The following is a 13,996-nucleotide window of genomic DNA, read 5'->3' as shown; positions in this document are numbered from 1 at the left end:
AATAGCAGCTCGGTCCTCGAATGTCAGCTCTGGTTGTAATCTCTACGTCGATGGGAATCTCTCTCATGACTCTAGCATAGGCAAATACTCCTGCAATCAAGCAAAGCAATCATGTCAGTCAAAGTGACACTCACTGTTCATCACAAAGCGTTGCTATCTATCCTCGTGACACTCACTGTTCATCACAAAGTGTTGCTTCTATCCTAGTGACACTCACTGTTCATCATAGTGTTGCTATCTATCCTCGTGACACTCACTGCTCATCACAAAGTGTTGCTATCTATCCCAGTGACACTCACTGTTCATCACAAAGTGTTGCTATTTATCCTAGTGGTACTCCCTATTCATCAAAAAGTAATACGATTTTTGCACTCCTTGTTCATCACAAAGTGTTGCTCATATTTGCACTCACTATTCATCACAAAGTGCTGCACCTATTGGTACTCCCTGTTCATCACAAAGTACTATGTCTTGATACTCACTGTTCATCACAAAGTGCATTGATCTATCCTATCCTAGGGCCTCTGCTTGAGTGAATCCTCTTGAGTAGTTTCCTAATTGGCAACGTATGTTCTATCACAGAATTGTCAAACCTAGCCCTATCTGCTATCCTAGTCTTCCCTAGAGGACCTACTTGAGTGTATCCTCTCAGCAACTTATCCAATCGACAATGTATGTTCATCACAGAACTGCCGATTTGACCTAGAAGACATAAACGCTCCTTCATGACATAAATGCACTTACAGACTGCACAGACGCGCATGTCCTGCACAGACGTACCCACATTTCACAAACGTGTCTGCACAACACAGACGCGTTCGCTTATGACATAGATGCTATTGAATTCATAGACGCACCCAGCACAACGCAGACGCGCTACACATCTTTGACATTTTTTGACATTATCCTAAAGCACATTTATTGCACTACCTAGCATGCATTTATGACATCAATTAATGCGACAAGATACAAGGAGGTTTTTGTGGTACTCACCAGCTCTCCTGCATCTGCTGGCCTCTGAAATCAGCAAACGCGATCGAATTTGTGTACCAATGTCATCGCTGCTGACTATTGCTGCTCTATTCTCTCTCTGCACTTGCCCTAGACCTAGCCCTTGTTTCTCGAGTCAGTCTTCTTTATCCCGTGACTTTGTCACTCTATCCTATCCAGCCAGTCCATTCTAGCCTTTCTTTCTTATCGAGAGATTGTCTGGGATCTTTCTAGACATTTTCATCCAATCTCTCGAGGGGGCATATCATTCCCATCTTGGGGCAACATTGTATCAGTTCATCTTATATTCCTTGAAACAACGCAACAAGCTGCATTGTCTCAAAGAGGGGCAAAATGTAGACACCTAAAATTGTCATGTCTAATTAAATAAATATTTAATTTATTTAATCACTTTAGCCTAATTCTTCTATTAATTAAATAAATCTTTATTTATTTAATTAATTAATTTATCCTCTTCTAGCCTTATTTCTCATTTAAATAAATACATTTATTTATTTAAATTATCCTTTTCTCTAAATTAAATAAATATCTTGTTTATTTAATTGATCCCACTTCTTCTATTAATTAAATAAATCTTTATTTATTTAATTAATTCATTAGCCTTTTCTACCCATGACACATGTCATTCATCTCTTAATTCCTACACTACCTACCCTTTCATTATTTTCTTATTTCCTCTACCTACCCTCTAATCATAGCCGACCTCTTTTTACACCTCTCAATCTTATCCCTCCATTTCATATAGTGTCTTCTATATAAGGAGATGCTTCCTTCATTATCAAATACTAACTAACTCAATTACGCACTCGACTACACTATGCTTTGCACTTTCATATGTGATCCTACTTGCAACGACATTTCCATTCTTTGTTGAGCTCTTGTGTACATAAAATCTGAGAGCAAATATATCAAACAAGATCAATGGAGATAGGAAGAATGGAGATCCAAACCCTATTGGACATGTGATGGTATAATCTTTGTGATTTCATTTGATTTGCATTGTCTTAGGTAATCTTCATATGTTATGGTGGATCTTTGTTGTTGTTAGGCTAGGGTTTTGTGGTTGAATTCATTTAGTCTTTCATCATTGTTGTTATCCATTTTCACCGTATATAGTTATAATTGATGGGCAAGTTACCTGTTATATCTGGATAGTGTGTGTGCTCATGTGGTCCTGAAGGTGGGCATTGTTCTCGAGGAAGGGGTGGCTGGTTCAGTGGTGCCGCTATCACTCATTTGATGGGTTGATGATGATTTGAAGGCAAGATGCAAAGCTCTTGCTTGGTGTGGGTGGAAGGCCTTCAAATTGTTTGCAAGGTTGATGCAGTGTGATGATGTTTTAACGGTCCTTCAAGAGGTGGCACGTGCTCAAGTGGGTCGAGAGTTGTGACTGAGACCCGAGACTACCCAAGCAATGAAGCGACTCTCAGAATTCTATTATGACCTGAAGTACAAGTTGTTTCTGGGTTAATATGTTTGTATCTTTTTGTTCCATGTCTGTTTTCTCCCCAGGCTCAACTTTGTATGTATGGGGGGACATCTACTACAAATTTTGGTATGCCAAATTGGAATTATGGGGTTTTTGCATGTAGTAGGGTTTTATTTTTTGTTGGGAATGGTGGTTTTGGCCCTTGGGGGTGTTTTTTGCGGTGGCAGAACTCTGGTGGTTTTACTATACCACCTATACTTGCATATTTGTAATATTTTATTTCCAAATAATACAATACGAAAATTATCGATAAAAAAAATAAAAATCATGCAAGTTTTGACATTACATATTTAAATTATATATTTAATTCATTATAAAGTTATATATTGTCATTTGTTGGATGAGCACATATCAACGATGTGAGGTGTATTTCAAGCCGAATGTGGGAACAATAACATTTTTTGCAAACTTTTAACGGAAGACTTCCATAAACGATAAACATTTAATTAAGTATAGTTAAATTCTAAATTTGCAATTGCATAATGTATACTTAATTAAATTTAATAAGCTCTATTTCAACAGAAATTGAAAAGGATTAAAAAGTCTTCTAAACCATTCTCAAAAATTGACTTGTGTCTATTGACATGGCCAAAAAATGGCAAAAGTCTTGGGACCCATGACAACTGACAATAGATACCATCGTATGTTGGATGAGCACAGATCAACGACTTAGGGTGGATTTCGGCCTGAATGTGAGAAGTAAACACATTTGTGAGAACTTCACCCGGAATTGAACGTTTTACATTTATTTAACTATAATTAAGTCTATAGAGGTCTATTTCGGGTAGAAGTTGAAAATGATTAAAAAGATTTCAAAAACAGTATGGAAAAGTGACTCGAGTCTGGTGACGTGCCCGAAAAATGGCAAAAGTCATGGGACACCCGACAACTGATAATAAATACCATCGTTTGTTGGATGAACACATATCAATGACTTAGGGTGGATTTCGGTCTGAATGTGGGAAGTAAACACATTTTTGAGAACTTGACATAGAATTGAACGTTTTACATTTAATTATATATAATTAAGCTCTATTGTGGGTGAAAGTTGAAAAGGATTAAAAAGACTTCAAAAACAGTCCAAAAAAGTGACTCGTCACTCGAGTCTGGTGACGTGTCCACTATCCTCAGAATTTAGACTGAAGAAATGAATGTTTGTCCTTCAGTGATGAATAGTTATTAATAATAATTTATAAAATTACAACAGGATTCTATAAATTTTGTCCTTTAGGTATTACTTTTGTACTTTTTAGTGTTTTCAAAATAAGTGACTCATATATTATAATCGTATTTCATTTCATGGACAAACCAGTAAATCGAGGGTATAATTTGCTAGATCAAATTCATCATTCTTTCTTAGTTTACACCTAGTACTCATTGGTGTACTTACTAGTTTGCACACTTCCACCTTAAACTTACTCAACATATATTTTATATACTTGGTCTGAGAAATGAATATACCTCCTTTTGAATGAGAAATTTTTAAACAAAGAAAGAATGACAACTCACCAAGCATTGACATTTTAAACACCTACATTGCATTCCAAAAATATTTACAGATTGCATCACTACTACCTCCAAAAATAATGTCTTCAACATAAACAACAACAATCAACAATTTTTCACCTTCTACTTTTATGTATAAATTATTGTCAACACTACCTATCCTAAAATATTGTTTTTGCATATATCTATCATATCCAAAATACCACTCTCTAGGGGAGCACCCTTGATTGAGTCTATAAAGAGCCTTCTTTAACATCCCCACAAAACCCGGTTTGTTTGAATATTGAAACCCTTTTTATTGTTCAGTGTAGAATTCCTCTTCCAATTCTCCATTTTGAATTTCATATTTGACATCCATTTGATATAACTTGTAATGCTATAAATGTTTTGATTTCTTCTAACCTTTCTATTGGAGAAAACATCACTTCAAAATCAACTCTTTCAACTTGAGCATATCCTTTGCATTCTAGTCTAGCCTTATTCCAAATCACTTTTCCTTCTTCATTCAACTTATTTTTTAATACACATTTGGTACCAATAACATTCTTGTCTTTATGTCTCTAAGACAACTACTAAGTTTCATTTTTTTTTAATCTAAGATAATTTTTCCTCCATGGCTTCTAACCAATATTTTTCTTTTCTATCCTCAACATATGTACTTGATTCAATTATTGACAAGGAAAAATGTACCTATACATTTGCTTTCTCAATTCTACTCTAGGTTTGAACACCTCTATATTTATCTCTTATGATTTGATCTTTCGAATGATTCTTCTAAACATACTTTGTCAACGTCTTAGCTACTATGTTTTTTGACTTACTCCTTGTAGTCTCGTCTTCACTACAAACTAGACTATAATTGTCATCTTCATCTAGAACCTCATATGACCATATTGTTTCATCAATGCTTACATTTACACTTTCAAAAATCCTCTTCAATATTTTGTTATAACATCTATAGGCCTTGCTTGTCATAGAATAACCAAGAAAATACCTTCATCTGATCTAGAATCAAACTTACTCAAATGTTCTACATCTCTTTGGATGTAGCACTTGCTTTCAAATATTCAAAGATTGCTAACTAAAGCTAGTCTTCCTTTCCATATCACACATGGTCTCTTGGTAATCCTTGGTCTAATCTAATCTCTATTCAAAATATATAATACTGATTGAACCACTTCTCTCATATACATATATTTGGAAAAATAATTGACTCAACATTGTTCAAGCCATCTCTTGAACAATTTAGTTCTTTCTTTTAACAAATCCATTTTATTGAGGAGTCCCAGGGAATGAATATTGTCTCTGGATCCCATGGTTCTAAAAAAATTCTTCATACTTGTTAGAGGTAAACTCTTTGCCTCCATTTGATCTTAAAAATTTGATTGTTCTTCTTGTTTCATTTTTGATCATTACCATGAATACTTTAAACTTCTCAAAATCTTCTGATTTCTTTTTCAAATAAGTAATCTAATTCATTCTAGAATAATCATCAATAAGAATCATAAAATACTTGTCACCTTGAATGCTCTTTTCCCTCATTGGTCTGCATAGATCTATATGAATCAAATATAAAGGATTTGCAGTAAAGTACTCCTTAGTAGAAAATTTGGTCTTCATCTATTTTCTCTCATGACATGGTTTGCAACTGATAGATGGAGGCTTCCTAATCTTAGACAAGTCTCATATCATTCCTTTTGAGCCAATTCTCACAAGATCATCAAAAGTTGATATGTTCCAACCTTTTGTGTCAAAGCCAACTCTATTATTTTTGTATGAAAAAATAATTTTTTCCATTAACCTCATTGAGATGATATACATAATTCAATCCTACTTCCTTCAGCAACTAACTCAATGGCACCAATATTCTTGATTTCACAACCCCTCGCACTAAATTAGAGATTACATCCTTTATCACACATCTGACTTACACTCAAAAGATTATGTTTAAAACCTCTACATACAAAACATCATATTTTTTATTTTTCCACCATCAAGACTCAAAGTACCCTTTCTGGTAATCTTAGCAATAAGGTTTTTACCTAGATTTACTACTCCTGTATCAACCTTGTTGAAGTGCATAAAATTTCTCTTGTCCTCAGTCATGTGACTTGAACATCCAATGTCAGTGTTCCGCAAATTCTTTTCCTTATAAGAATGCAATGTATTTTGACCTACCATGGAATTCTTTGATCTTTTTCCTTCCAGTTTATTCTTCTACACCTTCTCAAATCTACATTTTTGACTCACTGAGTTATTTCCCTTAGCATGTGGCTTAGGAGCACTCACAAAATTGCTTCTACATTTTTTTTGTAATATCCTAAAAATTATTGTACTTATGACAAATAATATTGAAACCAAATAATGAAGCAAAAACATTTTTGCAAACAAAATTATTTTTTCTTGCCAAAACCTTTCTACAATCCATAGCCTTTTGACCAAATTGATTGATTAAAACAATAACTAAAAAATGAATGATTGAACCTAGTATTTTATATATCTTTTTCCTCGTGATGCTTGTCTTTTGGATCTCTTGTCCAATTTGCACACTTGAGTGAAACTATCATCCACCCTCTTTCTCTCCTTGGTTGCCACAACTTATTCAAGTTTCAAACTTCCAGATCCATTCTCTTTCAAACTCTCACCAGTTGAATTCATGGGTTGTTGAGTTACCTTTCCCTTCTGAACCTCTATAAAATCAATGTTGGTATTGGTATGTGGCAATTTGTAACTTTCAATTATCTAATCCAAGATCAACTTCAATTGGTAGCTTGTTTTTTAAGATCTCTTCTCAATGACACAATCTCTACCTCTATTTTTTCGCAATCCTTATTTTTTGTTAGCAGTCTTTCTGTCATAACTTTTCCAATCCTCTTTGCTTCTTCCACTTGAATATTTAGATCAGTGGCCATCTTCTCCACCTTCTCAATATTTTGAGCCAATTTGTCTTTAGCTTTTCTTCAACAATTCTCTTCTTCAACCTCTTGATCTCTTTGCCAACACAATACAGTTCTACCACCAAGTATACCTTGTCATCATCATTTTTGGACTTTGTTCCTACATCACCTTCAATAGCATCCATAGGCATGGAAATATATTTTTCTCCTTCATTCTTGGAAGTGCCTTGATCTTCCTCATCATTACATGAACAACTTTCCTCATTTATAAAGAAACTTTTTTATTCTTTTGAAATTTCTTCTTCTTAGAAAAAGACTTCTTCCTATTCCTTTGACCTTGATTGTTATGGTTTCAATGCGGAAATAGTCATAAAATGCCCTACTTCACCATAATTAAACCATTTGAAAGACAACTTACCTTTATAATTTTTAGAATCGTTTTGCAACTTTCTAATAAAGTTTGCTTCCTTCGGATCTAACTCATCATTCGATCCTCATCTTAGAAGTAGTTAATATTCCATGCAATGCATCTATTGTTAATTTATCCAAATCTTTAGCTTCTTTAATAGCAAATACCTTTGCATCAAATCTTGAGGGAAGGGCTGTGAGTACTTTTTTCCATAGTCATTGTCTCTTTCATTCCTTCACCAAGTCCTTTGATAGAGTTGACAACTTCATCAACTTGGAGCAGGAATGCAACAATATTTTCTTCTTCCTTCATTTTTAGACTCTCAAATTGACTTTTGTAGGTCTAAAGATTTGTTTGTTTGACCTTGTCATCTCCTTCATAGATATTGTGCAACTTAACCAACACTTCCTTCGGTGTTTTGCAATGCATAATCTTCATAAACTCGAAGTTAGATAAACCACATAGAATAGCATTCCTTGCCTTGGTATTAGTCTCACAATCCTTCTTTAAGGATTGATATCTTGGAGGAATTTTAGGTATTTCATAACCATGCACAACTGATTGCCAAAAAACAAATCCTTGGGCCATCAAATATGCTTCCATCCTCACACTCCAAAAGGCATATAATTGGATCCATCAAAGAGCAATGCCTCATTTTAAGACAAATATTTTTGAGCCATTGAGTGTGCCATCCCAAATTTGCCTCAATCTATTAAGCTTCTTCCAAGGAACTTAGCTTTGATACCAATTGAAGGGCATACAATATATTGAGAGAGGGGATTTAATCACTATATATCAATTTCTCCTTAATTAAACATTAATTTTCATTAACAACTTCTCGAAATGTGAACTCCAAAATATCATAACAACATTTACTAATGAACTTAATGATAAAGCAATTAAACAAGACATACATCCACACAAAGAACACCAGTTTTACGTGGAAATATAGAATAGGAAAAATTATTGTGAGAATAGCTACTTGGATCTACTACCCAGATCTAGCTTGACAAAATAATCGATCACTTACAATATGAATTATGCACCAACCTACCAGAGATACCAATACCCAATTACATTTGGACCTACAAGAGATGTCAATACCCAACTCCAAGATCTAAGGACCAACTCAACAAGTGAGACACGAATCCCACTCAATACAAAAATATGAATTGTAGACCTTCAAACTGAATACACAACTTGCTTTTGATTTGATAAATTTTTAGAATACTCTCCCACACAACACATGATCTTCTAATAAAACCACATAATTATTGGAATGCAACTCACATTGAATCACCCGCATAATCACACATCAATAAAATTTATCAAATAATCACATTGACACACACCCTAAGAATGAACCTAGATCAACTATATATACATGTGTTACAATTACAATTAAACATTCATATGAACCCTAAGAAAAGATCATTGCATCTACAAGTCAGTCACAAGAAAAAACCATCCCCAAATGTGTAATAAGTCAAGTCCAAAAGTCCACATGTTATACTCCAAAACAAATAGCATGCTATGTGTTGCTCACCGTAGCTTAATCTGTTCCCAATGGTCATCAACACACTATCTTTGATGAGCACACGTTACAAACCTTTGACGCATCAAATTGAAACAACAACCTAGTTGATCAACTAGCATAGTGACCACTCTCTCACTATAAACTCTTTGTCTGCAAAAGATCAACTCTAGAAACTGATGGAATAAGTGTAGACATACTCTCCTTCCAAACCACAAATCATAATTCTCAAGTGAAGTAGAATGCAGAGCACAACAAATTGCCAGTGTAAACACATTGTCTGGGGAACAGACCTCAGAATCATACCACATAAACTTTGAGATCACCTTCAACACCAAGAATCAATGTAAGATGATTTTATAATCTTACTAAAACCGATCTCAGAACTTGACATTGTAAGTTTTAAGAACTCAAATGCTCATACATAGACATTATGATAGTTCTAGCTATACAATTTCATGTTGATTTGACCTCAAAGTGAGCTCAACATAATTTGTTGACTCCTTTGTCACACCTTTGACATCAATGACAACATATCTTCAATACTTAGCCCCTCTCAATCTACCTTATGTTTCATGTCCCTCTGTCCCCTTTGCCATCCCATCTCACTATTCCCTCCTCATTCACCCTATGGTCTATCATTTCCTCATAATTTAAGTTCACTCCTTTAGTGTAATATGTTCAATCATAAACTACCTAGCCATTTTCATATTGTTTCCCTATTCATATCCCTATATCCTTCCATCCACTATCAAATCCTAGTCAACATTTTCCATCCCCATCCATTCCTTTCAACCCTTCTCCACGCTACATCCTATTTTCCACCTCAACTGACACTAACCACTTAATAGATCACTCACAACCTATAAAAAAACCTCCAACACCCCCTTTAAATATCACACAACCTCCTTCCACCCTCCCAAGTATCCATGTCTACAATCTAATATGACCTATCATGTACATACATATATGACACATGAGCCCCTCTTCATCATGATGTTAAAATTTAAATGTCAAAAAAGATCACTTGATATCTAACTCTACTATTTCTACCATTAATTGATATAGGGGCTTGGCCAAGGTACATTGGGGAATTTAACACACTTCTAGATCCTAGCTTAGAAATCTCACTATTGTCGTTTAATAACATCATCATGTTCCTTACTATAGATACTGACATGTAAATCATATTTACAAGGACTAAAGACCATTTATGGTCTAGATAGGATCATAATTTTCAAATAAGATCTTAATTTAGAAGTTTGTCCTTACTAGTGTGATTTTTTTCAATTTACAACCACTCAAAATTCCATTGTCTCAACTTTCTAATCACATATCTTCTCTCACATTTCAATTGTCAAACTTATATCATAACACACAATAGGGATGTTCAAGACATAAATTACAAAATACTAATCACTTGTCATTCCAACTTATTACAAGGTTATTTAATGCAACAAGATGAGTTCACAACATAAATTCCAAAATCCTAATCACTTATCTTTCCGATTCAACCCATAATTGTTTATTGTCTCGAACAACATTAATAAATTGAAACATTAAACTCAACTCTTATATATTTAAATCTCCATTTAAATTAATTTAATTATCCATAAGAAATGTTTAGAAGGTTGTTTATTTCCTCTGCACTAGTATATCAACCATATAACTGAAACAAAAAAAATTGCCAACCCATTTTAATGCAAAGAGATGGTCAACTATAATTTCATATTTGCAATCCAGCTTCATAATTGATGTCTACTTTTATGCCTATGAAACTTTTCAATATAATTTTTGTATATTTGATGGAAATAATCCGATCTATGCTCACAAATATAATTTAAATTATACATTTGCATTCGGAAACTGTGAGATATGGTCTAAGAATTGAGTTCATCTGCATTCCACACACTCTGTAATTGAAGAAAAATATCCCAAAATGCTGATTTCTTAAATATTATTTCTTAATATTAAATAATATAATAGAGTTGGATCTTTTAAAAATACTGTGTAGTGCAACTGTGATTTTAGATAGTTTAGATAGTTTAGATCATGAGTTCAACTTTTGATTCCTCTACAATGTAGATAAAAGTCTATGAAAGTCTATTGTACATCAATGAAGAGGTTATAAAAGAATTTGCTCTGTAAAAAGTTAAGCTGCAGTTCACTGAGCTAAACTCTCATTCCTCTGAATAAAAAGGAAAAGAGAATATAATACCGTGAGGATACATCCATTTTAACAACCTACCAGTGGCAAATGCTTATGATATGCAGTTTATGGAGGACTTATAAAGCACAAATCAAAGACTTGAATGAAATGAACACCAAAAGGCATATATTTGAAATTTATCTCATACCATGAGATTATCTAGGGCTCTCTTAGCCTGTGTTTTAACTGATATGTTAGAAGAGTTGTTCTTGAGTTTCTTCAGCAAGGGCATGGCTCCCTTTTGTTTCATTTCCTCTCTAATCTCTTCAAACAAAGCAAGATTCCCCAGAGCTCCTGCTACATACTCCTGTACAAGACCACACTTAGAAGATAACAGAGTAACGAGATTTGCCACACTTCTTGGATGAGCTCCAATTACTGCAATATTTTGTGGGCTTATGGACAGATTATACAGAGCACCTGCTGCATTCTGATGCACCAAAGTTGAGACAGAATCAAGGAGCTTGATCAATCTTTCAAATATACAAGCTGCAGAGGACATCATCTTTCTGCTTCCACCATTGTATGAAAGGCTCATGATGGCTCCTGCTGCTTTCTCCTGAACAAGAGGAGAGTTGGACAGCAACAAATCAGAGAGCCTCTGCGGGACTCCATGAATGGAAGAAATCTTAATCTTGTTGGCTGTGGTGGTGTTGGAGAGGTTCCAAAGTAGACTACAAGCACTAGACTGTGCAGCAAGGGATTCATGGAAGAGTAAAGCTGCAACCTTCTCCAATGCTCTGTTCTGTTCGAGTATTTTTTCTTTGTTAATTTGATTGAAAGAGAGGCTTTCTAATGCCTTAACTGAATTTCCCCTCACAGAGGAGGAATCCGATTCTAAAAAAGCTGTGAGCCTCTGGATGGCCAAGTCATGAGAGGCTATTTTTACCTCATTCTCCTCAGGCATGGAGAGCATGTACAATGCCTCAATGGCTTTCTCAAGCACTGTAGTGGAACCAGAGTTTAGCAATTTAACCAGTCTTGATATAGCACCTTCATGTGATGCAAGCTGCAGAAAGACAATAGATTGAGAGAACCCCAGCAGCAAGTCCAGCCCTCTGATCTGATATGTTTCAAAACCACAATCTAGCATTGAGACACACCACCCCATAACCATTGGGGAGTTGCAATTCTCAGACCTTTCCAAAGCCTTGACCTGTGCAGGCATATCAAAGCTTTCTATCAAATACAATAATCCTTCTGCAATTCCTTCAGTTGATGAAACTTTACTTCTCATGTCCTCATTCTTGCATAGATTTTGCAGGAGTGCTGCTGCACAGAATTCAATCACAGAAGAAGAACAAGAACACCCACAAAAACGAACCAGTCTTTCAAACAGCACATCGTCATTAACAATTGTGTTAGCTATCCTATAATTCATTTCTTCATAAACAGAAAATTCCCACAGAAGTCCTAGAACATTTTCCTGTACCTGAACATTACATGAACTGCAAGCCAGAATCCTTAACAAAGCAGCCATGGCAGCTGGCTGGAAAGCCTTTTTCACAACATTCTCCTCATTGTTTCTCATCAATGACCTCAGCAAGGCCACAGCTTCATGCAGATGATCACCACCACCAGACAAAGCCATCACAGATCCTATCAAATCCACAGCACCAGGATTATCATTATTGTTAGCATGCCTAATGTTAATAATCCTTTTCTTCATATTCTCATTCTTAGCTGCAATAATCCCAAGAAACTTCAATGCCTGTATTTGGACAGACTCTGAATTGGAAGAACACAACAAACATACCAAAGCCTCCAATCCCCCTGCCCTGCAAAACTGCTCCATCTCCTCCTGCTCCCATTTCTGCACTTCCTCTGTACTAACCTTCTTAGTTCTCAATTTTGCAACAACTTTAAGAATCCTCTTTGGACAAGGCCCCTGTATTGGTTCAAAACCAATCTTGTCCTGTTCCAGCTTTTTCAAGCATTCCCACATATTCACCAGATCCTCATCAACTGTAGTAATACTTCTCATGGGCATAACTGGATTAATCGACAGTGGTGTCCCCTTATTGCAATAAGTATTGTATAGACTAACTGCATGCTTCATCTTGCTTCTAGACTCTGCCAATCTGAGGCTGAAGGATCCAGTGTGAAGAAGAGATGCAACCACAGAGATCATGTACTCATCCAGAGTATCTCTGGCTTCCTCCAAAGCCTTACACATCAGTTTTAAGACTCTGTAGAAGTTTCTATCATGATAAATGTTCCCTGTGTTGAGTGTAGGGAGGCTTTCCATTATAAGTGTAGGGAGAAGGCTTAGGTCTGCCTGCAGCTCCATCGCAACAGGCTCCTTAAACCTCAATTCATTCAGGAGGATGTCTACATGATTATAGATGGTAACAAAAGAAGATACAGCTGCTGAGATTTGTGAGATTGTTGAAGTTTGGTCCTTCATTTTTCTTCATCACAATTGCACAAAATCTAACATTCTCTCAGCTTTTTTGTTCACATTCTAGCTCAAAACAAATGTGGGTATTGCATCATCTATCATTCTATCAGTTTTGTTGGTCACATTCCAACTAAGTAAGTCTTTTAAGTATTAGATAATATATCATTCTGTCAGCTTTGCTGTTCACATTGGCTCAGAATAAGTTAAGTGTAAAGCAAGTATAAAGCAAAGGTAGTGATCAGCAGACAGTCTTTGTGTAAAGAGAGGTTTATGTGCTTCTGCATGCTTTGCTTTCATGGCGGGGAAGGAACATTCTGCTTTATTTTTGTAGATTGAATTTGGAATTGAAAGGAGGATTGAAGATCGCTTGTTTCTTAATCAAAGTATATTAAAGTCCAGAATTTATTAGTTGGTTTACCAGCTGCTGGTCCATCTTCCTTTCCTTTTCTTTTTCTTTTTCTTTTTATTTCCTGCCTCATTTTATTCAATTTTATTTTAAGCAAAGATCCATGCGAATATGATTTTAATGGGCCTCTTTAA

The 13,996-nt window shown here is 35.2% G+C and overlaps 1 protein-coding gene across 1 annotated transcript; it reads right to left on the bottom strand.

Moving 5' to 3' along the window:
- Positions 1-11,159: 11,159 nt before the first annotated feature.
- Positions 11,160-13,014, bottom strand: LOC131030559 (protein ARABIDILLO 1). Its single transcript, XM_057961422.1, has 2 exons — positions 12,812-13,014; positions 11,160-12,654 (listed from the first exon to the last, which is right to left on the bottom strand). The coding sequence occupies exons 1-2, from the start codon at positions 12,864-12,866 to the stop codon at positions 11,198-11,200; spliced, it is 1,512 nt and encodes a 503-aa protein (XP_057817405.1). The 5' UTR covers positions 12,867-13,014; the 3' UTR covers positions 11,160-11,197.
- Between the last annotated feature and the right edge of the window lie 982 nt (positions 13,015-13,996).

Source organism: Cryptomeria japonica, chromosome 6 (assembly GCF_030272615.1).
Source record: "Cryptomeria japonica chromosome 6, Sugi_1.0, whole genome shotgun sequence".
NCBI classification, from domain to species: domain Eukaryota; kingdom Viridiplantae; phylum Streptophyta; class Pinopsida; order Cupressales; family Cupressaceae; genus Cryptomeria; species Cryptomeria japonica.
Note: the sequence above shows the minus strand (reverse complement) of the source record. Positions and strands in the feature narration are given on the sequence as shown.